Genomic DNA, 24761 nt, shown 5'->3' with positions numbered 1-24761 from the left:
CATTGGTTTATTTATTTAATTACATATTTAATCAAACAATACCTTTTAATAAAATATGTCTTGATATATTTATTTAATTGTGGCACTTTCAACCTACATACACCACGAGGCGTAGCTTGTTAAAAAGTTCCCCACTCTTTGCATTTATTATTGACAAGTTTGCGGAGGCAATCCAAACATGTTATTTTCCAAAAACCTATCTCGCATCTTTGGAACATAAACAAATGTTGACATCTGACACTTTTTTTCCAACAAAGCCCCCAAAAATATATAGATATAAACATAATCCTTGTTATTGAATATCTGCCAGAGTCCCAAGATGTTGTATTGCAACTTGTTTCTACAGCAGCGCCACCACATCCCTGTAGGTGGTGCCCTCTGTCGTCATGGTGACCAGTTGATGTTGAGAAGCGAGAACACTCACAGAGTCTGCCGGACCTGAAGGAACAAATGGAACAATAAGTCAAGGACGTCCTTTGAATTAAGCTGATACACTTGCAGAAAGTTTCAATGTGTCAATTTCCTGAAAGAGCCAACTTTTCAAATCAAATCATTAACTTGCCTACCTGGTGACCTGAGCATGGCATGATGGAGGTTGACAGCATCCACGTCAGTGGCCATGGCGACCAGACTGGCATCGCTCTCACCATCGGCTTCCAGGAGGCTGCTGCGTGTCAGGGCTTCTCCTAGCACACAAAATGAAAAGTGACTGTCTGTGTCTGACTGTTCGTCTGTCTGTCTGTCTGTCTGTCTTTGTGTGTGCGTGCAGACCTGTTTCCCTGCTTTCAGTGGCGAGGCCTTCTTCCCCGTGACGTCTCTTTATATGGACATTCCTGCTTCCAGACTGTGAGAACGTCTTTCCGCAGATCCCACATAGGTGAGGCTTCTCGCCTAAGTCACACACACAATACAGGCAAGAACTGCAGGATGGGGGGGGGGGGGGGGGGGGGGGTGATGCGTGGACGCCACTCATTCACTGACCAGAATGTACAAGCATGTGTTTTCTCAGACTGGAATACTCGGCAAAGGAGCGCCCACAACCATCTGCTTCACACACAAAAGGCTTCTCCCCTAAACATAAGCAGGCACACACATGAACACACACCCACACATATGTTAATATTACAGGAAGTGTGAAAACGACAACAGCTACGAGTGATGCCTTGAGATAAGAATTTAATTGGTTCTGTGACCACTCCGGTAACTAGGAACTCGTTTTTCCTCATTGAAACGAATGGTTAACGTGTAAAAAAGTGTGCATTATGATTAAATGTGCAATTGATTTTATTGTGCTGTTCCTGCTGGTGTGCCCGCCTTGGCCACCAGGTGGCAATATAATAGTCATGCCATAGTTACCAGTCCACTTTACCCCCACACCATGGTGATCAAACTGTACGTGTGTCATAATGTACAATTTCGGGTAGGAGAAAGTGGACCGGAACACGCTGTTAAATAACCTGAAGGTCACACAGAATAAAATATGAGTAGTTACAGCACCAAAGCTGCTGACTGGTCAAATCTAGGCGGATGGGTTTTTTTTGTGTTTTTGCTCACCGGTATGCACGCGTTTGTGGTTCTTGAGATTTCCGGCCGTGGTGAACTTCTTTCCGCAGTTGTTCTCCTTGCATACAAAAGGCTTGTCACCACTGTGTGTCCTCATGTGAACCTGGAGACGCTGCAGCACGTAGAAGCTCTTACCACAGCCCTCCGCCACGCAGCGGAACATGCGGTCGTTCCTGACAACAACACAAACAACAAACATGAGAGAGAGAGCGATTCCATTTTGAGAACTTCCAGAAAGTGTAATTAAAAGCAAAGGATCAATAAATAGCTGAATTGTTCCCTTTTCTTCTTTTTGAAAATTGTTTATAAAGGAAAGCCATGCCAGTCACTCTGTCACCTGTGCGTTTTGAGGTGATACTTAAGGTGAGCGGGCCAGGTGAAGGTCCTGCAGCAGCCCTCAAATGAGCAGCGGAGAATCTGCCTGCTGGCAAGGGGGCGCCCGCCCCGGGGTGGCAGCGGTGCCGGCAGTGGTGCCGGCAGCGGCACGGTGACCTCATCACCACCCAACGGTGACTCGTGCGTGTGGTCGCCTAGGCAACAGAAAAGCCCGTCAGTCAGCGGGTGCATCATCCACTCAAAAATAACCAAAAGTGTTACCATTGGTGGCGATAGCTGCTCTGGCATCCTGACTGGCCTTGGCATCCCGTGCCAGCTGCGCCCGCGTGGCTGCGATCAGGCTGTCGTGGGCTAGCTCCTGCACCCGCAGATACCAGGGGGCGATGCCGTCCAGGCCGTAGTCTCCCGACGAAACGTCTTCATCGTCAACTGCTCCGTCCGTGGCGAAGATGAGGGACTCAGAGGAGGCTGTGATGCCTGCACCGATACACACAATTTTACGTTTCTGTGAAAACTACTCAGCCAATGATTTAGAAAATAGTACTTCTCTGACCCTGTTTTACATTCAAATATAATTTTGCATTTTGGTTCATAAACTATGAACTATAATAAGAATATTTTTAAATAAAATATGATTAAAAAATGCAGAATAAAGAGAATATGTGGTATTGCATACTTTTTGCCAGGTTGAGAAGGACATAGGAGGTGCCGTCCGACTGCTGCAAGTCATGGAGGATGGGCGGCGGGCTGGGTGAGGCCCGCGAGTGTGTGACGTGTGCCTGGTGCACCGCCAGTGAGCTCCGTTCCGACACGCCCGAAAGCTCTGACAGCGACGAAGAACTCTCGGGTGGGGGGCTCAGCGCTCCATCTGAACAGCACAGAAAAAAGAACTTGTGGATTTATATTGTTGCTTGCATTTAAAAAAAAAAAAAAAACCCAAACAGATTTGTGTTTATCAGTCAAAAACTAAAATCCAACAAAATGTATTTATATTTTGGGGTGGGAAAAAAAACAGACTTACTGTCACAAAATACAGCATATTAGACTATAATATGTATTATAAATATTTAGGTATTTTTCAAAACACTTAAAACTGCGTAATATTAACATTATTTAAAAATATTACTTATATATTTGTGCAAAAAAATAGCATAATGTGACCTGACCAGTGAGCTGCAGGTGCCCACACAGCGAACTGCCAACCGGGGTCAGCAGTGGCAGGCAGGCATGTTTGGACTCTGGGTCCTCCAGACCCTGGACCAGTGGGATGGAGGCATTCTGGACAAACTGCACCAGCAGCTGTTAAGAGGATACAACATCACTATTACAATAAAGGGACCTATTATACAAATATGAACTTTTTTATTTGGTTAAGCAAAGTGTTTATAAAAAAAAACTCAAGATACAATTATTTTTAAGTAAAGGGTAAAACCTATGTCATAGGTCATTATGTGGTCACCTCTGGTTTGGAATCGAGTTCATCGGAAAGCATCAGTCTCCCTGGGTGTCACCTGTAAAGCACACAACTGCGTGGATTAGAAGCGACATTTTGTCCACAAATGAGCATAAAATGGATGTACTAACCGTAAGACGCTAGAATTGAGGTTGTGTCGGTCATAAGTTTATGGTCATCTTAGAGTAGAAATCATGGCCGCAGCTGTGGTAGTAAAAACAACCAATGTCAGATAACATGCGACATATGTTTAAATAGTTGTTTGTTACACATGCAACAAAATAAGAACGACGAAGCTGACAAATCTCCTCAAGTGAATTATAATATGCGTGTTGGGTGGCAGGTGGTGTTAGCCGCGACCAACTAGCCACATAGCGGAAGCTACCGACCCGACAGCTGTCAAAAACTTTAACGCAAACTATTTACACATGATTAAAACAACACGACAAAAGTCAGTGTTTTACCTTATAATGAACGTCGTTCGCTTTGGGTGGTGCCAAGAATGCTGTTTTCTTACGTCAGAACAAGAGTGCTAGGCTAATAAAGCTAACTGGTATGCTAGCGGCATCATCCTACAGTGTCTCAGATGAACCAAAATACAAAAGGTCGCTTACTTCGGTGTTCGATCACCACTGCCATCTTGTGGCCAAGGACAGACAATACGCGATTTGTTCTTAGCCCTAAAATATTTATTACATAACAGCAAACGAGATGAAAAATACAAAAATGAGACACAAATGATCCCTCATACACACATACAATTTAAAAAACATTCAACCGTATTCTACTCGTGTCAATCTCAGAAGAAAATGCTTGTCTTTTGTAATGTTACAAAATCAGAAACATTAACTTACACACATTTCCCCCAACATTTAAGCATTAAAAACATGTATGATGGTTGCGCTCTCCATTGCACATTAACAAAGCTACTCTTCTGCATAAACCATTTAAATTTATTGATCATTTCTGTTTCCAAGTAAACCAAATGTTTTGACTAAACACAAAGATAACAGTCTGCTTTAATCGAGGACTACAGAAATTGGGGATATTTACCATTGGGAACGTGAAACATGGATGATTTTGGATTTAAATCACAAACGTTTTAGCTGTCAAAGAAAAGGAGCAGATAATGCACAACTCGCGGTTTTAAAACCACCCCCTTTCAGTTTGGTGTAGATTGTCAGAATCACAAAGCAAAGAGTAACAGGTTGTTTTTAGATTGGCAAGAGATGACAAATGCAAAAAGTAAAACAGGACGGACAGACAGGCCTACAAAGCACAATCACAAGCGTCTTAATGCGGACTAACACCCATTAAGAAGACTTGCGTACTACACATCTGAACCGCCACTGAGATAAAGAGCAACTTTACATTGGTCGAACCCAAACATTTCACAGTAGACATCCTCAGTCACACTGGAAAATATACAGTACATAATCCCTCATTTTCATGAACCAGTTCAAGTAGTTTTTGGTGCTTAATACAGAGGGAACAAATATTTAAAAGCAATAGTGGGTGCCTGATGATTAGCTGCCTTGTTTTAGTCTGCTCAGGATGATGCAAAGTGCTCAAATGCATCACAATCTTAAAGGCCCTTGCCCCCCACTTGGAACATTTTGATAAAAAAAAAAAATCCTCTATGTCAAAGATGCTGCTTAAGGAAGCACCAGATGCTCGAACAGGAAGGCAGAATCAACGGGTGGCTGTTACCAACGTCCCTTACGTAGAGCATGACCCCCCCAAAAAATAAAAAGACACTCAAGCCCTCGGCCACCCAAAAGTCAGCATGTCTCCTAAAAACCGCCATATGTCCTTTTTTACCGAGTTACTTCGGATCTCTTGGGAATTCGGAGGCGACGGAAAGTGGCATTAATCACGTAGGCACACAAGCAACCAGGACTTTGCACGACACAATAGTGGTTAGCAATTGTGCCTCACAGCAAGAAGATTCAGGGTTTGAAATCGCTTGCATAATCAGTGTATTCTTGTCCTTAAGCCATAAGACAGAATTGCTCTGGTGCCAACTGATGCCATCTTCGTGTGAGTTGAGGAACTTCATTGAGGCAAAAGTAGTCCTTTGCCGCTACCTTAAGGCATCGATAACCAATTGCAGTACAGAATAAATCTTTGTTGAGGGGCATCAATGACTCGAACATTTTCATTATTGCCAGCAGGGCTCGGTTTTAACCACCAGCTACAAAATGACTGGCTAGAATGTCTGTTAAAATTGGTTGCGTAAAATCTTTTGCTTGGAGGACATACAGCAAATGTCAGTATGGTATTTGTGTGAATAAAGGAAGTGTGACTGCAACAAGAGTGCGGTGATTGTTGGGCCAACAAAAATGTCTCAAGTGCGAGCGGCTCAGTGTGTCATTCGAGGCCTGGGGGCAGGTGGCAGCCAAAAATGTAGGCCAAACTGTGCAAGCGAGGCTTTGGGTAGGTGTCTAAAGTGGGCCACATTACTCTCGCTCCATCTGTCTGTCAATCCCCGCCGCCCCTCTCGAATAAGCCCTGGTACCTTCCCGGTTGGGGGGGGCCTAATCGTCCTTTAAGCCGGTGAGTGACGCCCGCTTCCAGTCCTCCTTGGCCTCCTCCTGAAGGCTGGCGTGCAGCTTGACACAGATGCTGGTGTCGCCGCTACGCAGTGCTTGCAGGAAGAGATCAGTGTGCTCCTTGAGACGGTCCAAATCCGTCTGCGTGCGGCGGTTCTGACGCAGGAGCTCCTTGGTGCGCAGTGTGATGTCCAGGAGGCCCGATTTGCTCAGGATGTTGTATGTGTTGCAGAAGCGCTTCCGCCTCGTGTCGTCGTCGTCGTCATCACACTTTTGTTCGGCCGGCGAGGCTTCGTCCGTGGGCGTCGGGCTGTTAGCGCAGCTGGGAGGGCAGGAGGAGAAAGATGGTGACGAGTCTGACTGGCTGACGGCCGACATAGGTGCCTCGCTGGCCATTTGAGGGAGTCGGGTTGGCGGAGGATGCATGTTGTCGGGGGTCCCGGAAAGAACTGAGGCCTGCCTCTGGCTCTTCTGCGGCTTCTCTTTTGGGCCGTGATCCCGCTGAGACCCTGGCGGCGAGGAAGAAGATAAGGAAGACGACGAAGAGCTGGAGGAAGAGGCGGTTCCCCTCCCTGAGGAGGAACTGTCGCCAGGATGTGGCGCAATCTTGGGGTAGGACTTGAGAATAGGGAGATACTTCTTGGGACGCCTGTGTCGAGAGGCTTCCTTGGAAGCTTGGCGGGAGACGACGGGCTGCAGGAAGACCACCTGAGGCTGCTGGACCACCGGCTGAACCACCTCCACGGCGGGACTGAAGCTCCAGGGCTTCATGGCTGGGGGGTTGTCTCCAGGCTGCTGAGATAACAGTCAATAATTTATGTTATGGTTCCATCAAGAACACAACACCATGTAGCCCAACTAATATTTGGACATTTTCTTGTCCACAATTTTTATTTTAAGCCAGTGTGGACATCCCAAGCCAAGTTATGAACACAAAATATTTACAAGCATATACCAAAACGATAGTCGCCTCCACACTTGTTGGGGCTGTGTAATGTGAACTGTGTACATACAAATTCCTATTCATATTTTGGAGTCAGGAGTAAGACACACCAAGCAGCAGAAGGTAAATTCCTTCCTTGACCTCACTTGGTGGCTTTGACCTGAGCCAATTCATCTTTTCAGTCACGGGTTGAAAGGGAGTCAATCGTGTGAGTGGTCAGCATTTTGAGTCACGGAACAAATTGAACTCTTAAGTCAAGGTATGATTGTATTACGCTACTGATATGGAATGTGTTTGGGTATACCTGTTTAAGGAGCACATTTTTCATGATGATCATGGGGGACATGTTGGAATAGGACCCCCCAACCACAGCCAGCTGCCCCGAAGTAGAACTCTGGGCGCCCGGCCGCACGAAAGGCCGCGGCGAGTCCTCGGAGTCGGTGTTGTCCATGGTGCTAGCATGCTCTGAACTTGCATCTGAATAGGCATGAGGCATAATCAATTGGATGTTCATTCAAAACACACGAGAAGGCTAGTAAAAGAAGAAGACGGAACCTGAGAATCCGGAGTCCCTTTCCGACTCTGCCCGGGAGTTTCTGTGAGATTTCATGATGTGTGGCCTGTTAGCGACCCGGGAGTCGCTTTCCGCCTTTCGCTTGGTGCTCATCTTCTTGCTTTCCTGTTGCTATGGGCAAGATGGCCTACCAGCAACTACATCAACATATCAAATCTGGAAATCAATAATAGACAAGATCAAGTACATTTAATCACCTTTCAAGCTCAAGACCTCATATTCCAAAGGCGGGACAGTGCTTGTGGGTAAAGGAATTTTAGTGAGCGTGATATCAAATGGAAAGGTGGTTAACCTCTAAAAATGATGCAAAGAATGGTCCAGATCACTTCTGGTAGTTGTGGAAGTTAAATGTTGATCAGTTGCTAACTAGCTGCTCAATTCAAGATGAAGAAGACTCTCAGGCAATTTTGCATTGTAAACGCAGAGGTTCTGCTAATTTTGTTTCTTATTTCCCAAATGCTATATTGGGAATGTTTATCGCATTAGAAACCGTATTTTAAAGGCAGCGTAAGTTAGTACAAGTTTCCAAAACGCTTCGAGGCGCACACAACTCGAAGCAAAACATCAGCACTTTCGTTAGCTATGTGCTAATTCGACGACGCGCCCATAGCTCAGGTTTAGCCTTCCGCCTCGATTTGTAAAGAGAAACATCTGAAAATATATCAAAATAAAACAACTTACTTACGCTTCGTTGTGACGAGGGTGAAAGATAGAACACAAGTCGGAGATGGATGGAAAGTCTGTCCCGGTGAAGCAGTCTGGTCGTTGGGCGGATGCTTTTCCGTCTGTGGATGGAGGCGGGTGGGCAGCGCTCGACTTTCCACGGTACACCACACGAGACAGGGCGGCCCCTCCTCCCGCCTGTCAGTCACATGCGAAGCACGGTGGCACCAACCGCCGACAGACTCGCGTCAACTATCATTAATTGTCCCTCAACAAGAATAAAACATCAAAATATGCTGACGTTGTCGTAATTTTGTCGCTACAAGATGTTGAGAACGTCGCACAGCAGGAAACAAATCCCAGACGCTTTGCCAAATTTGGGAAAAAAGGGTGGAGCCTCTGACGTCACCACCAGGCACGCCCACACTGTCGCGTTCCGAGCTCCTGATTGGTTAGCACGGCCAGCAGCTGAAAAACGTGACTGCTGCCCAATGTGAGACAGGCAGAGTACATCGTGTTTGGAAAGTGTACGGCACTGCACGTACACGCGCAACACAAGCGTATCTCATGTACCATCGGGGAATCCACTGACGTAGCCTAGACTGTAATAATGTCGCATATTATATAATAGCCCTGCTTGTCCCGAAACTAACCTGAGCTCGTATTCTCTGGAGTGGGTGGCGTCGTAAAACACTAGTCTGCTTGCTGGTTGGGAACAAAAAGTCCTCACATGCTCAAATTGCGGCAGTAACACAAAAGTGAAAGTCAATAATTAACATACAATGTGGGTAAAAGCCACAATAAAATCAAATAAATTCTGTGCAACGTGCAGTATCAACCTGGCATTATTTTAGATAGTAGTGTACGCCCTTAGTATACCACTACTACCTGTTAAAACCAGCATTTTAATATAATTTGTCCATGATAATATTTTGATGTATACATTTACATTTGTATATATTTTGCTATATCACCTAATTTTTTTGCAGTGACAATTTTTCTTAACACTCTGCTGTCATCATCATAAAATGAATGAAGGCACCGCTGTCCTTTGGTCTGTTGGTATTTTTGCTGTGTTTCAAGGCTCCCAAAATATTGCACTTATACAAACAGAAATACAACTTGACTTGAAAGGTTGAAAGCGCTGATTTATTGGGGTTTGATTTGGTGGCACTAACATTTTCCTACCATAATAGGCTCAATTCAATACTGGGTTAGTTCAAGGGGTGGGCAACCATTTGTGATTCATGGGACAATAGAATAGCCAACTTTAAGACAATAAGGTCCACGGGCCATATTTTGCCCACCCCTGGAATTTTAGCCCTGGAAGTTAGCTGGAATGGCTGAGAACAGAAATGCATGTATGTGCAGGAGGGCCTTTATCTGACCACATTGATAAACAGCCCCGTGCCAGTAATAAATAAACATAACCTTCTTTCAACCTCATGCTTGTTTGAACACTGTCATTTTGCAGGAACTCAAATATGAAGCGGATGTGCACACTAACACAAGAGCATTGTGAGGCTGCCGTTCTACACAGGATGATAATGTTTTAGCAACGTAGTACGTGTTCTACTTCTCTGTGGAGAAGGCTCGCTTCATGAGCGGAGGTGGCGTCTTGCCGGCTTCGTACAGCGACTCGGGTAGCGGCGTGCTCAGGTAGCACCAGTCTGGGATGCGGCCTGTTTGGTTGTAGTAATCACGGGACACCGACCTGCTGCCCAGAATGTCCTGTAGCGCACCAAAGATGGCACCTAGTGGAAATGACCCAAGATTAAAATGAGCTTTCTTCTTTTTAAAGTCCAGATTTCCCACCTCCGAGCCAGGCGGTGCAGTTGGGCTTGGCAGGCGGTGAGTGCATGCGGAAATTCTTGCTGGCCAGCACGTCACGGTACTTGGGCTTCTCCACCAGCAGGCGAATCTCAGCTAACAGCCGGTGCTGGAAGCCCGGCAGCATGGCCGTGCCGCCGATCACCACCAGGTTCTCCGACAGCACTTTGCGTGTGTCGATTGGACACTAAAAAAATGCAAGAGGTTGTTGAAGCTCAGATGCAATTCTGCTAATTTCTCAGCGTACCTTAACCAGGGCGTCAAGTATGAGTGAAGCTACGCTCTTCTCCTCATTGTCCTGCTCAAACATAATCTCCATCAGTGAGTCCCTGCAAACAAAGTGGATGGAGTGAAGTTCCCCAGGTTAGAAAAACTTAGCATGTTGACACAGCTTCACCTCTGTGTAAAGATTACCATTGTATATTTAGCGACACCACAGACTGACGGAAACTAAATGGAGTGAGCTGCCCCAGGTGGCAAAGTTAGCGCACGTGTCGATATGTTTTCACCTGATGGATCCTTTAATATGCAGGATTTTCTCGCCATCCAGTGGATAGTCGACATCTGGAGGCGGATCCGGACGCTACAAACACCCAGATAAGAAAAAGATGAACTGAAGGCACAGTTAATCAGACGTGTCGTTGACGTGTTCTCACATCATCCTCACCTCAGCCGAACCTTCCATGTTGAACTTGGCAGCCTGGAGCTTGAGGCCTCTCTGCAGGTCGCTGACAAAACACGTCCTGACTGCGTGAAACAATACTGCTGGATAAGAAAACTGCATTTGCGAGGCGGGGAATTAGAGATGTTTGATGAGACCCACCTTTAATGTCTTCCACGGTTTCTTCCGGAATGGTGCCTAGGAGGGGGAAGGACAGTGGGATAAATGCTGGATCCTGTTGTGAAACGGTCTACTAAAACTTAATACCAATGATGGAGGGCACACTTTGCCCGGTGGTGGTGTCCGTATCCACGGTGCACTGCTCCACAAGAAGTCCATCTAATTCTCTAAAAATAAACGCACACATATGCCGCAACGTTAACTATATTCTAAATGTTTGTGTCTATGATGGAGTTGATAAAAGCTACGTACGTGTGGATGGCTTTTCCACCCAAAGGCAAAGCCTCCCAAGCGGGCAGGATCAGAGTGCACTCATACACCTGATGGTGGCGTTAAGTCCCAAACACTGGAATTATGTGTTTAAAAATAAACTCTATCTCTGGTTTAAATGATAGGATACAGGCACCACAAGGGTCTCAGTGTAGCCGCAGTCCATCACCAGGGCCGAGTTGATGCCTAATGTCATGGTGGCCATGAGGTGACTTGGTGCAAAGAGCACGGATGGGACCTGGCAAAAAACATAAAAACATTAAAGGTTGAGTAAAGGCAATTTATACGGTGTGCCGCACCAACTATTTTCAATCAAGTTGTACCTCAAACTGTTTGAAGAAAACCTTGGTGAGCGTCTCCCTGAAGTGAGACGGGCAGAGGATGGACTCGATAATGACCACCCTTCTGTCGCGAGGGTTCACCAGTAGATGTCTGATGATAGGAAACATTTACAAAGAAATTGAGTTCAACTTATTTTCTTTAAAAAAAAAAAAAAAAAAAAAGCACATGGTACATTACCTGAAGTACAGTGTGTGGATAAACTCTTTTAGGATGACATAGAGCTCTTCTGTGTTGATGTTGTACTGAACCACTTTGGTTGCCTGAAATGGAAACAATGTGACATACTATTCACTCAGATGAGTGTGAAGATAATTGTTTATCCAAGCATCAAACACTATACAAGAGGGATAAATGGACCGCAAATCTGTGTCTAACCTGCTGCTGTCCCGGCTTGCGGATCTCGCTCGGAATGATGAACCTGGGCCCCGTTTCCCCTGCAAAGCCACATCTGGAAGTGGAAAAAAAAAAGGAAAAGAACACAAAATGAGGTCACTGGCATAATGATGCACAACAAACAAGCAGCCAGCTAAAGTTGTGGGACAAAGATGTCTTTATTTGTTATCTGCTTCATGTGATTTGCCTCAAGTGAGGGTTGACATCCTTGATTTAAGTCAACATTGCTTTACCAACTAATAGTGACTAAAATATTTTCAATAAGACAGTGGTGGTAATAATAAAAAATAACTTTTAGGCTTAGACAGCAGTTAGAGTGCTTACATAAAACTCTTAAGTGATATTCAAATAAGAAAATTGTCTTGTGGGACGAGATCAATTTAAAGTAATCCAATTTGAAACATCTGCGTCAGGTCTTAAATCACTTTGCACCAACATTTAAAACAATAAATTCACTGGCATAAAACTGCAATGACGGGCTATAAATCAAATACATAATTGAACAAAGCACGTACATTAAGAACTATCGAAATGAAATCACGGCATCTTATCTGATTAGCGCCACTAACAGGTTATTAATGACATGTTAGCAATATTCATTGTTGTGACTGCTTTATACAGTCAGAAGTAAAGATGTGTTTAACATAGCAGGTAAAAACCTATGGCGTTGGCAGTTAGCTAGCCAAATGCTAACGATTAAATACTCACTTTGTGTATGCCGCTCCCAGGTCGATGACGATGGCGGTTTTTTCTGCTCCACTGCCTAGACCATCAAATAACGGCATTTTAACTTATTCAATATCAATACAGTTGCTTCAATTGGCGTCGCTGTTCTATTTACGCATCATTCTAAGGATCGATGTTTTTCTTTTTCTTTTTTCGTTTTACTTCTTCGCACTTTATTTATTTATCTATTGGAAGCTGGCAAACCACCTTATTGATAGAGTACCGCTACCTACTGGACTGGAGGGTGAATTGAGCGCAAATGCATAACGTTAAAATGAATACGTACTAATAAAATAATTATACAACACTGTTAACAGATAGTTGTCGGGTTTTTTTTTTTAGCACAAATCGGTATTTGGGAGAATTAATCACAGTTTTCATCATTTAGGGGCTAATTTACGGCGTCACTCAGTGATGGAGCGCACTTGAGGAGAAGCTGGAATAGGAACAACACTGCACCTCCTCTCTCTCTCTCTCTCTCTTTCTCTCTCTCTCTCGCTCTCGCTCTCTCCCTATCGCACACGAACCCATCATCTTCGGTCCATCATGCACTCTGCAAGGTAAATGCACTCGCATTTTGGTCATTTTAATGCTCCGGATACCCCAAAACATGCATGGATTTATATTTAACGTGTGTAATGCGATTGGAGTGGTTCCATAACGCACGCAGTGTGGAGTTGTTTACTCTGCATACGCGGAGCCGTCAGCTAGAGAAAAGGGGCTTTTTTTTGGTTGACATGTTTTGAGCATTTGTATTTGGCAATGATTACAGTGACTCAGCTCGGATTTGATAACCATGACACAGCATACGTGGGGTTTGTTGCAATTAAAAAAAAAAGTCTCTTGCACGTGTTTGGTTGTATTTCTACGACATTTTACGTTTATGTAACATTGCAAAAGGGGAGAATGTGATATTTTTATGCGGCTGTTTTGAGTGTTGTTGTAGTGTTTTGCTTACCACTAGAGGGAGCTAGCGAACCACCAGTGGTTCTCGTCCCACAGATTGGGAATCCCTGATAGACTGGATCGGGAATGTGTTTTTTTTTTCAGGTCTAGATTCATGACTGTGTGCTTTTTCATGCGCAGACAGAAGATGTTGCCGACTGACCCGCTTCATCGCCTCCTCCTGGCCGGAGTTTGCCTGTGCGTGTGTGGAAATGCAGTCCAGGATCTCCGGAAGGAAGCTGCAGGTTCAGTCAGATGGAGATCTTTGAGGATGGTAATGCCAAACGGGCAAAGTCTTGATGCAGAATCCAAGCCCAAAGCGCTGAAGTTCTGGTGGACACTTGACAGAGAGAACATCCACAAAGTTGTCCTGGAAAGGACACAGAGAGACACAACAGCCATTAGACTGCATGAAGACACAAGGTGGTCTTCCTCCACTACAGTTCCAAATCCATCCAGTCCCCTCCTCACACCAGTCTCTGTTCCCACACGGACCACCACGTCATCCATGTGGGAACGTGAAGGTCCTATATTACCCACACCACCGGAACCCTTCTTACCCGACATGAGTGAGGACACCATGCCCAAAGAAGACGGCATGGAGGGCCTGTGGACAGAGGCTCCCAGACCCAGCGGAGGTTAGTTTACCTTTGTTATACAATGGCTGACATTTTTTTTTTTTTTGTATGACAGTCTGGAGCATTTTGTGAAGGCTTTTATAATTGCTCTGGGTTGAGGTCAGTGTGTTCTCTTGATCACACTGCAAATATTGTATTTTACAGCCAGAAAATGCTTTAATGGAATTACATTTTGAGATTTTGTATCTTCCATTAGACATATCTTCCTCACTTTCAAAATCGTTCAGTCCTGTTAGGGAGTACTATAAGCAAAAAGTGTTTCGAAAAATGAATTCACAAGTACAGAAACCTAAAGACAAAAAATAACTTAATTACAATAACAATGTTTTTGTACTTTGTGACCTCTTTACAGACAAGGCTGTTTAACACTCCCTGCCTGCATATCGCTACGTGGTGGTGGGGGGCAAACTCCAGACAGGAATAGAAGTTAATTAGAGCGCCGCGGGTCCCCGTCGCTGTTCAAAGTGGAACAACGGGGAAGGCAGGGAGTAAGGCAGACGCCATCAAAGGACATTACTCGACATGTCACACACCTTTTTTTGTGTGTGCTCCTAGGCTTGTGCTTGGTTGCCATATTTTGGGGTTACAGTGCTATCACTCGATTATACCCCAAAATATATTAGGGCCAAAATGTACCCCAAAAAATTACACAACCAGATTAAAGTTGTAGTCTTACGAGAATTAAGTTTTATATTACAGTATCTTAATGAGTCACTTACGATATTGATAATAATAATGCATTGGATATGTATAGTGCTAGAAGAATACATGCCTCTGATATTATTACAAAATATTTTTGGACATTGTTTCTAATAGCAAACACGGCGGCGCCGCCTTCCCAGGACGACACCACAGAGGGCACCATGTCTTCCGAGTCCCTGCCGCTCATCTTTGAGCCTATGGAGGAATCCGTGGCTCAGCTTCCAGCTGTCGTCATGGCAACCGCAGTCACGCCGCTGCCAGAGGAAGACTCGGAGCGAGCGGTCACCACGGAGACAGACAAGCCTCTACGCACAATGCCCCTGATGACGGCTGAGGTCCAGCTTCTGAATGTCAGCAGCCAATCAGGTCAGTTTTAGGTCAGGTCAAAATATATAAAAAAAAAAAAGCTTCCAAAATGGCTGCTTCAAAGCAAAATGTCTGACTTCTTGTTTATTTTCCAGTATGGATTTGTGATGGTTTTGAATTACTGTCTTTGTTTTTATATCTGATTTTTATTTTATGTACAGCACTTTGTATGCTAATAAACCACGTCTGTGTATTAAGCATCCCAAATTTTCATCCACACTCCCCCGCTTCTTATGTTTAGGCACTGTGCCGACGTCAGAACTCACCGACACTGCGCAAGATTCCACCCCGGTTACTGCGGCAACCAATCCACCTGTGCCCTTTCCCCAATCGGGTTTAGAGGAGACGGACTCTGAGGGTGAATGGCAAACACAGCAAATTTTCAACAGCATTTCAAAGTGACTCAACTTGCTTGTGTTTCAGACGATCTGGACGAGGAGAATTCTGAAGAATCGCTGGAGGACGAGGAGAGCCAAGAGGACCCGACTGAGACGTCCCGGACTCAGCCTACGTACAGCCTCATCCCCCCACCTCCTGTTTGGGTGCAACGCAATCAAGGCCTGAGTATGAAACAAAAACGACACTTTCATGATTTATTTTTGGGGAAATGTAAAATGAAAGTGGAATTGTTGATCTTGAAACACATGATTAAAGTTGACTCTTGTTTGCAGTGCGTAGCTGGGTGGCACTGATCCAAGAAAAGGTGAGACTAACCGGCCTCGTCCGTTACCATCTGTTTTTGCAACCTATTTTGTCTCCGCCCACGCTACAGGCAGGCTACGTTTCCGGCATGTTGGCCCCGGTGGCCATTGGCATGGCGGGGGCCCTTCTGCTCGTTGGCGCCCTCTACAGCATGAGGAGGATTCAGCGGAGTCGGCGGAACAGCTTTAAACGCCAGCGGAGGAAGGTCCGGCCTGCGGAGGTTAGTATGCAAATATTAGCTCCGCCCAAGATGTTATGCTAGTGGTTGCTTGTTTAACAGGATTATGCAAAAACCTCCAGTTTAGTCATGTTCTATGAATTCTGCTTAGCAACCAGGTGAGACGTGCATCGGCCGGCAAGATCAGGCCATGCTGTTGGCCGACAGTTCTGAGGATGAGTTCTGATCCAAAAAGACTGACCCAATCAATGTTGCCATGACAGCGGCATCTATATACCGCCTCAGACAGCTCCTGGACAATCTCACGTGGGAACTTAATTCCATGTTTCAAAATGGCTGTGTGGTCATGTGACACCTATTTCACAAAAAAAAAAAAACAAGGGGATAATTGAAAAGGTACACAACACAAATACAGTATAGTGCTCGTACATGTTAGTGTCAATAGAAATTTGTTACATGTCACATTTACTTTGCTAACAGGGCTAGCGTGGTAGCTAACAATTTCTCATTCACAGCTTTTCATTCATTGTTTGCATCTGCGTATGGACTAAATGTTTCAAATGTAACTTAAAACACAAAGCAATGAATAAGCAGTTGTCTGGTGTTGTTGTTGGTTATCAGGACTTTTTTTTCAGTAAAGGTCAGCATTTGTGATTTTTAAAAAAGTCAATTCAGTGACTTAATTCGGGAGCACATCTTGAGACAATTGAATCTAATGAGATTCACTTCTTGAGCTAACTTTATGGTCTTATTTGATTGTTGTATTTTTTTATATGTTCAATGTTGAAACACAGGTGTTAATGCAATAATACTGTTTTGGGTTATTAAAAGACGTTTTGTCTTTTGTGTTTTCTCAAAATAAAAGAATTAAAAAAAAAACCTGTGTGCAACTCAAGTTGAAAAATAACTTAGACCAGTCAGATGTACAGCATTAAAAAAATCAAATAATTTATTTCTGTGTTCTTTTTTGTTTGTTTTCGCTCTCTTCTCCACATTAAATAAAGGCTCGCAGACATTTTTCAGATCCAAATCAAAAGGGGTGGGGGACGGTGATGCCGAGGAAGAAGAAGGGGGGGGGGGGGGGTGAAACAAGTCCGACATGCAGAGAAACAACAGCAAATATATAGATTTTCGCCTATTTTTCAACACAGCATGGATGGCGGAGGATGTTTTGTGTGGGCCATACATAGTGCCAGTGAAGACAAAAAAAATTAAAGAATTTAGTGGCTTATCATTCTTTTTTGTTTTCTAAATGATAAAGACGACAAAGCCCTTTAGTCAGATGCACTCAGGCTGTAATGCCTTTTAAAAAAAAAAAAAAAAAAGACGGCACTGTTCGATTCACAGTATTATGACATGTCAGGGAATAGTCGCACGGCTGATTCAAGTTTTATTTGTCCAGATTGACGTACGGAAGACGGTTCAATTAGCCCCGTCGCCATGGCAACACCTCTAGAAGCGCATAAGTAAACAGCCAGTCTGAAAAAAAAAGGGCTCGAAAAAAGGATCAGTTGAGCAAAAAGTGGCACTACGATTTTTTTGTTGCCCTCGTTCTTCTGACGTGACTTTTGGCAGCATATCGGCGTGATAAAAATAGGTCAGCAGGAGTGTATTTGCATATTTAGATGAATTGCAAGTGCCCCAAATTGACGGGGAGGGGGGAATTAAGAAAAATGGCATTCATATATTTCTCAAAACTGTGACAAGATTGCAAGTCATGGGTTTCTAAAGTTGCACCATTGTCAGAAAAAAATCAATATGGGATTTTTTATTATAATATTGCAGTGTTTCTTTTACTGGAGCTAATTTTACAAATTCAATATTATTGTTTCCTTTTCTTTCAATGCAGCCCTAAGTTGCGAGTTCCAATTGTTTTTTTTTTTGTTTAGTTGTCTACAAAAAGGAAAATTGCGTTTTCCTTCCATCGAGCGGAACATTAAAAAAAAAATAGTTTTTGTGTGTGTACGGGGTTGTTTGAACAAGAACGAAATAAATCCACAGTGAAGTCAAAATAGGACACACGTACATACAACTTCCAAACAAGTGCATCTGACATTTGTTCTTTTGAAGAAAACAACCATCTAACAAGAGTCTTGTGGTTTTGAGTTTTTGTTTTTCGCATTGAGATGAACTTAAAACAGAAAGACGGCAGCAGCGTGATGCGGAACACTGCGAACAAGCGTGAAGGCGAACCCTCTGCTAGCTGGAATTTGCAAAACTGACTAACTCTCAGGAACATTGCATTTGGAAGTGGGGGAGGCGGCGGGTGGGGTTTTCCTAATTTGGGCTCACTGGATTTTGAAAGCTTTTGGAGCTTGAAAAAAAAAAAAAAAAAAAGTGGAGGTTGATGTTTGATGCTCGTGGAGTGATCCGTGACACACACAATAAAATAACACGTCTTGACACAGGCTTCAGTCCTTTGAGGTGTGTGTGGCAGAAACAGCACCACCAAGTGGACAAACAGGGAACTGATAAACTCTCACACACCAAAGTGGGCAGTCAATCACACACGCATGTATGTATGCGTCATGACCTCTCCCAAAATTTTTAAAAAAGAAACACAAAAATAAACTCCACCATTAAGTTTGGGGGGGTTGGGTCTTTAAGACCCCACGCTTACTTGTTTTTCTTCCGTCCATGCATCCACTCCCAAAGTTTGAAGGTCGAAAAACGTCATCAAGGTCATTCGGAGACCCTGGCCTCCAATTCCCCGCACTCCTCCATCTTTTTTTCATGTCGGGAGAAAGAAGGGGCCTTCATGGAAAACACCTGGAGGGCAAGAATCGTGTGTGCATGTGTCTGTGTATGTGTCTATGCATTTAAATGTGCATACTGTTGCATGTATGTGTGTGTCTGTGTGTCAAAAGTGAAATGAGGCAGGCAGGCTTGATCACTTGTCCAGTCCCCCCGCCCCTTCCATCCTCAAACTCAGCGTAGCCACAGTTTGAGCCTGAGTGCGTCCACGCCATTCAAATAATATCTGAAGAGCCGCTTGTCCCGCACAAAGCCTAAGTTTTCGTACAGCTTCAACGCCGACTTGTTGGTGATCTCTGTCTCGAGGACAACCTGCGATGGAAACCAGTGAGAGAATTTTTTTTTTTGCAATAATAAATAAATATGGTTGATTTTTCAAGGGCGTTATTACCTCGTCACAGTCGCCCTCCACCATGGCGTAGATGGCCTTCTTCACCAGATTAGTACCTGATAACATAAAAAGGGTTTAAAGACTTGGATTAGGAACAGAACTGAGGACTCTTTTTATGTATCAGAAAGCAAATTAAACAGGATTTTCTTCCTCACCGATGCTTTTCCTTCTGTGTTTGGAGTCGACAGCCAGCATGGCGATGTACCCGCGCCGGAACATCTTCTTGTGCATGTCCAGTTTACACACGATGGCGCCGACGCACTCCTGCTCCACCATGGCCTGTCAAATCGCAATCACACTGTAAACCTCAGATGCCCCTCCTGCTGTCAAATGACTTCTGATTTGTTGTTCGATCATTTCTACATCTGCATAGTTGGTGTGCGGTCCTATAGCATGTTATGGAAACAAGAGTCACAACACGATTAGTAATGATAACCATAGAACTATTATTCTACTCTTTACTCAAACTATGACACTCACGATCCACTCTGGGGATTTTGAGGTCAGACAAGCATCCGAAAGATGATAAGAAGATAATTTAAGAATGTGCTTCGGAAGATTAATGATCAGCAATGACAGTCATATTGCAAAAAAATAAATCCCAAGCTTTTAATTTTTACCACCACAAGTGAATAAAGGACAAAATTAAACACACTCAGGAATTACCTTAAGGAAAGGTTAACTAAAAGCAGGAACTACTTTGGAATTTCATGGAAACTAAGGTCATCCAGTGTAATTGCAGCCGCTTTAAAAGCATACTATGCAACTGACGTGCACTACAGCTTATGCATTTACAATATACAAAACGTAAATGTCACTTGTGAACTACTTGACATTTTCCAATACGTGCAGCTGGTTTTAAAGAATGTCATGGAACTTAGGTATGAGGTGTGGTGGAGGTTAGAGGCGAGGGGGTTGACACTCACCAGGAAGCAGAGCTGCGGCCAGTTGTGGATGAAGTACCTGTACGTGTAAATGGAGTAAGGCTCAGACAAGTCCTTGGTGATCAGTCTCATGATCCACGGCATCTGAAGCTCGGACTCGTAACGTACATAACAAATGTCGTGGGTGTCCTCCAGCGGCGAGGCGCCCAACTCGAGCCGGGCAAGCTCGTCCGAGGGCGGCTGGGGTTGCTCCGTGTCCCCAGAGCTCCCGGAAGCGAGCGGCGCCGCCTGAATTCTCGTCCGGGCCGGCATCCCGTTCATACTATTGTTAACCAGCGGCGAGTGACAGCCGTTTTTGGAGCGGGGGCCTTCGTGTTGGCAGTGATCCATGTCGTTCGGGGTCCCGTCATCGCCGCTGCTGTCACAGTCGTCCGCGGGTGGTCTCGTATTGTCAAGGTGTCCCCCCGGTTCCTCCACGGGACTACCGGACAAGCCGTTGAGCAGCTGCTGCTCCACGGTTGGCATTTTGAGATGCAACGCCGGCGGGCTAGCTCGAGTTAGCATGTTTTTCTGCTTCTTCTTGCCCGGTTGCTTGGCTTCGGCGAGCGGCTTCCCCGACGCGGGGTCCTCCCCGGGTCGACACGGCCCTCCGTCTTCGCACCCAGCCCCGGGGAAAGGTGGACTTTCAGCCGGGGATGCGGGCAGTGCGCTACTAGGCCCAGGCGGCACTGTGGCCATCCCACCGCATCAAGGTGGCGATTCGCGCTTGGGAAACGTCGGACACAAGTTCATTCACGACGCCAAGCGGAGATACGACAACACCGCGGGAGTGACTCCGCCGAAGAAGGCGTAAATCCACGGATTATTGAGGCGAAAAGGGCTCGTGGAGCGGCGACGTTATTCGCTGGCTTTCTCCTCGAGCTCTCCCTGCTGCCGCAAAGTGCTGTCGCAGCAAAGGCCATTGCAACACTGCCGCACGGTTACGTTTTACGACAGTGCCGTGAAATGCCTTTGACAGCACTCTGTCTGAATAAAGCTTGGTAAATTGTAAAGACGTGTGTTTTATTTTATTAAATATTTGTAAATAACTAATCGGGAGCTACTGGCTCTACTTTGTGTTTAGAATATTATACAACAATATAATAAAGTGTATTGTGTAAAATGTACAATAAAAATTTATTAAACCATTAGTGAAAACTGCAGTTCCATGTGATCAAAGTCAAAACTTTACAGTATAGACTCAAAAGTGGTTGAACTTTTATAAGCTAAGCTTGCTATAGCGATCCCAGCACACACATAACCTAAATTCAACACCACACCAATAAGTTATGATTCAAATGATATTTATCAATCACTTTCCCGGAGAGGTTGAAGGCCAATGAGAACCAACCGTTGTGACCTCCTTAACGTCCAGCAGAGGGCGCTAGATCACGATTTATCGCTCCACTCCTGTAGCAGTAGCACAATTCCACCAAAGGATGTCGCCGTTTTGTATTTTTTAAGTTTTTTTTCCAGTAATGACGTAAAAGAAGTGACACAAGGAGCGTCCAAATGTGCAGTGTTAGGTTATTTCTTGGGTACAAACCAAAACTTTTTAAAAGAGTTATTTCTAAGTCAACAATAACATTTATTCTATAATAACTATAAAAATAATAATGTCAATATGACTAAATAGCAATATGAAATTTTGGAAGGAAAATTTGGCTTTTATCTTGATGGATCACAATCAGCATAATATATTTTGAAATAAAATTCACATTAAAGGTCCTCATTACTAATCATACTTTATATGGGTTAATGATAAATATGGCATAGCAAATAACATATAGCCTACAAAAAATTGTATACATCTTTTCTCCATTGTGGAACGAATGAAGGCCTATTATCTTGATTGAGTCATTCAATAGAATATATAATTGAATGCACATTCTTGTTTTTTTTTCCAAATATGGTGCTAACTGTTCAAGTCCACTGATAGAGAAGATGTATATATATTATTTCCTTGAATACACCCAAAAGACGCATATAGAGCTCAAACTGTGCAGCACGCCTTTGAAAGCGCTCTCTAAGCCCCGGGGTGCTGAGAACTGGTGAAGAGCCGCAATGAGACATGTGCAATCAGTTCCCCCTCTTCAAATCTCCTTTCGGGGCCTATCTACTTGAACAGGCTTCTCTTAATGACTTTCTCCATCACTTCTCGCCAGCTTTTTCTGGGGACTCTCACAGACACTTGGCTGCGTTTAAATACTTTCGTTATTCTATTCGGTCCCCGTTGTACCTTTTTTCCCGCAACCCCGCTTTCCAAATATCTCCAGGGTGTCAGTTGCGTCATGTGACTGGTGTGCTGGTGATTACAGTGCTTGCTTGGCACTCAAATGAAGCGTAGAACTAAAAATACCTTACAAAAAAAACAAGCAGTGTAGGTCAAAACGTACCCAAATATCTGCACCCCCCCTCTTTCCTCTCTACACTGAGTCCCTGTGTCCTTCTCCTTCTCTCTTTCTGTCCAGGCTTGGCGTCTGGTCCACGAGAGCTGCATTTAATTAGTTTCTGGTTGCTTGATTAGGGACTGAAGTGAGGGGGTGGGACCAGCACAAAAAGCGGGTCAGGCTGCATGGATTGGAAGGATGCAGGTGCACTGTGGTGGTTGCCAGAAGATGGCCATAACTGGGCGAACTGGACTATGCCGCCTAACATATGGCATTGAGTAGTGTAGTATACACAAATATTTTTTTTTGCGGAACCTCACTGTCCCAAAAATAAAATTCCCAATTCTCAGTATATACTATTAAATACATAAAAATAATATGTGTGCATCATGTCTTAATGTGTCCATTCAATTTATTGTGTTGGTTTACTGTGCCTTAAAAAAAAGCCATTGAAGCAGGTGTACATAAATGACAGCGTGAGGATGACATCGCAGGGATCAAGGGTTGGGCATGAGGGATGACAAGACTGGATCTGACCTTTTCCAAGAGGAGAACAAGGGCATTTCTGGCATGGCTGGAGGGCCCCCTGAGTGAGCGAGGGGGTCCTGGGGACTTTTAGACATGGCGCCAGCTCGGCGGGGGGAGCCGAGACAATTGCACGGGTTCACATCCAAAAACGGAGGGGCGAAGGACAGAAGAGCTTAAGGTGGAGGACGAAGAAGACCAAGAGCTCGAGGGTCCAGGTGGGAACGGGAAACTGTGATGGCGGGAAGAAAGAAGAGAAGAAAGGCGGAACCACGGAAAGATGGCATTCATTCTCCCTCGCACCCCCCCCCTTCCTCTGTTACGGCGTTTATCGCCGTCGCGGATCGTGCCGTATGAACAGCGATCCAAGTCAACCATCTGCTGAGGCTTGATAAGCCTGGGAGAGGCAGCCATTGAGCTGTCACTCAGAAAAAAAGAGAGAGAGAAGAAAAGAGGGGCTAAACGGGAGAGGAATGGAAGGCAAAAAGATCGACGAGGCATCTGTCTAGTGCGGGGAAAGACTTAACGTCAACGAGACGTCCGGCCGCCAAATAATCCCACTTCTCTAATGAGAAGTCGTCTAGCGGACGATTTATGCGTTTTGTCGCTTTTTCTTTTTTTTGCTAATTGTGCAATGCAGATGTTTTCTTTAAATGTCATCAGGACCACTTCAGTGTGATTAAGCCATTCCCAAAGTAATGGACATGATGGAGCAATTTTAAAAGGACAGATTGTCGACGCAATATCGACATGCGGTTCATTTAATTCAATCCCGCTTAAACGTATATATGGCGCTAAAATCACTTAGCTATGTTGTTTACGTGCTCTTAATGTTGTTTTTTTTACACTTTCTCATCCTCATACATGTTTAATCCCAATATTTTTGCCTTAAACATTTGAGCATCATGCAGAGGACGAAAAAGTGGCAGTATTGCATGAATTGAGGCCGGGAGGGGGTCAGGCACAGGAGTGAGGGGGGGGTTAGCAGAGGATTAGCCGAGGCCAGTTGGATCATTTTACAGCCGCAGGACCCCCTCTCACCCTCGGCAGTCTCCCTGACAATGAGGATTAAACTCCTCTTGTTCCTCAACTCGGAAAAAACGGCATGGCGACAAAGGCGCTATTCCTCCCGGGTGCCTGGCTGGTAGCTGGGTAGCGGAGTCGGGGAGGGAGGCGAGGGGAGGAGAAGGTAGGGGGTCCATCATAAAATTAATCCCTTCACAGTTCGCTCTGGTGCAAAGTGAGATATGAAGCAGACATGTCTAATGAAACGGTGCAGTCATCGAAGGGCACGCGATAAAAGCACGTATCAAACTCGTCATTAGCGCCGCCGCTAAAAGCCCGTCGAGAGGTTTGGCGCTCTCCCCGGGTGACTGGCACCGCAGATTAATTGCTCCTCGCAAAAAGATACCCAACCTACCACCCGTTGAGAATCCTGATCTTACACACAGGCCCGTTGGAGCCAGCCAGCAGCTGCACTTCATCAAATATGGGTGATATTCAAAATAATCTCTTATGATTTTAACGTGACAATAACAGAGATAAAATAATAAAAGTAAAATCGGACAATGGAAAGGTCAAGGCCTAAATTTGATGGTCACCTCAAGATTGGACATCTTTTAAAATGTCGTCTCTAGAGATTGGATTTGTTTGCCCTCGTTAGCATGAACAAAAAGTCATTGTGTTACACATCATAAAAAATATATGAAACAAATAAAAAAAAAATTTAAAAAAAATAAATAAAACAAAAATAGCCCAGTG

At 44.6% G+C, this 24761-nt stretch overlaps 5 protein-coding genes across 9 annotated transcripts; 1 reads left to right on the top strand and 4 right to left on the bottom strand.

Moving 5' to 3' along the window:
• Positions 1-2: 2 nt before the first annotated feature.
• znf410 (zinc finger protein 410) lies at positions 3-3967 on the bottom strand. Its single transcript, XM_088361080.1, has 12 exons — positions 3817-3967; positions 3484-3556; positions 3359-3410; positions 3066-3198; positions 2576-2767; positions 2161-2376; positions 1901-2093; positions 1555-1736; positions 982-1071; positions 772-891; positions 567-686; positions 3-438 (listed from the first exon to the last, which is right to left on the bottom strand). The coding sequence occupies exons 3-12, from the start codon at positions 3389-3391 to the stop codon at positions 341-343; spliced, it is 1377 nt and encodes a 458-aa protein (XP_088217206.1). The 5' UTR covers positions 3392-3410; positions 3484-3556; positions 3817-3967; the 3' UTR covers positions 3-340.
• Positions 3968-4019: 52 nt separating this feature from the next.
• cipcb (CLOCK-interacting pacemaker b) lies at positions 4020-8459 on the bottom strand. 5 transcript variants are annotated; one of them, XM_088361096.1, is made up of 4 exons: positions 8103-8459; positions 7403-7577; positions 7152-7324; positions 4020-6696 (listed from the first exon to the last, which is right to left on the bottom strand). In XM_088361096.1, the coding sequence occupies exons 2-4, from the start codon at positions 7512-7514 to the stop codon at positions 5890-5892; spliced, it is 1092 nt and encodes a 363-aa protein (XP_088217222.1). In that variant the 5' UTR covers positions 7515-7577; positions 8103-8459; the 3' UTR covers positions 4020-5889. The 5 variants fall into 5 exon arrangements, with proteins under 5 accessions (XP_088217222.1, XP_088217220.1, XP_088217219.1 ...); XM_088361094.1 differs by having other exon boundaries at positions 4020-6699; positions 7403-7558; positions 8103-8458; XM_088361093.1 differs by having other exon boundaries at positions 4020-6699; positions 8107-8458.
• Positions 8460-9211: 752 nt separating this feature from the next.
• actr10 (actin related protein 10) lies at positions 9212-12673 on the bottom strand. The gene is made up of 13 exons (XM_088361082.1): positions 12469-12673; positions 11743-11815; positions 11545-11627; positions 11349-11457; positions 11156-11263; positions 11008-11075; positions 10843-10922; positions 10738-10773; positions 10582-10661; positions 10424-10497; positions 10162-10243; positions 9900-10101; positions 9212-9838 (listed from the first exon to the last, which is right to left on the bottom strand). Exons 1-13 carry the CDS (start codon positions 12543-12545, stop codon positions 9657-9659), a joined length of 1254 nt encoding a protein of 417 aa, XP_088217208.1. The 5' UTR covers positions 12546-12673; the 3' UTR covers positions 9212-9656.
• Positions 12674-12893: 220 nt separating this feature from the next.
• On the top strand, positions 12894-16950 carry armh4 (armadillo like helical domain containing 4). The gene is made up of 8 exons (XM_088361081.1): positions 12894-13046; positions 13573-14069; positions 14886-15137; positions 15379-15495; positions 15561-15701; positions 15809-15840; positions 15910-16059; positions 16169-16950. The coding sequence occupies exons 1-8, from the start codon at positions 13033-13035 to the stop codon at positions 16241-16243; spliced, it is 1278 nt and encodes a 425-aa protein (XP_088217207.1). The 5' UTR covers positions 12894-13032; the 3' UTR covers positions 16244-16950.
• On the bottom strand, positions 16942-21029 carry naa30 (N-alpha-acetyltransferase 30, NatC catalytic subunit). The gene is made up of 4 exons (XM_088361097.1): positions 20089-21029; positions 19318-19441; positions 19163-19218; positions 16942-19083 (listed from the first exon to the last, which is right to left on the bottom strand). The coding sequence occupies exons 1-4, from the start codon at positions 20782-20784 to the stop codon at positions 18946-18948; spliced, it is 1014 nt and encodes a 337-aa protein (XP_088217223.1). The 5' UTR covers positions 20785-21029; the 3' UTR covers positions 16942-18945.
• Between the last annotated feature and the right edge of the window lie 3732 nt (positions 21030-24761).

Source organism: Syngnathus floridae, chromosome 19, assembly GCF_059516105.1.
Source record: "Syngnathus floridae isolate MCC-2025c chromosome 19, RoL_Sflo_1.0, whole genome shotgun sequence".
Classification (NCBI taxonomy): domain Eukaryota; kingdom Metazoa; phylum Chordata; class Actinopteri; order Syngnathiformes; family Syngnathidae; genus Syngnathus; species Syngnathus floridae.
The sequence above is the reverse complement of the archived record's forward strand: the minus strand, read 5'-3'. Positions and strand labels throughout refer to the sequence as shown.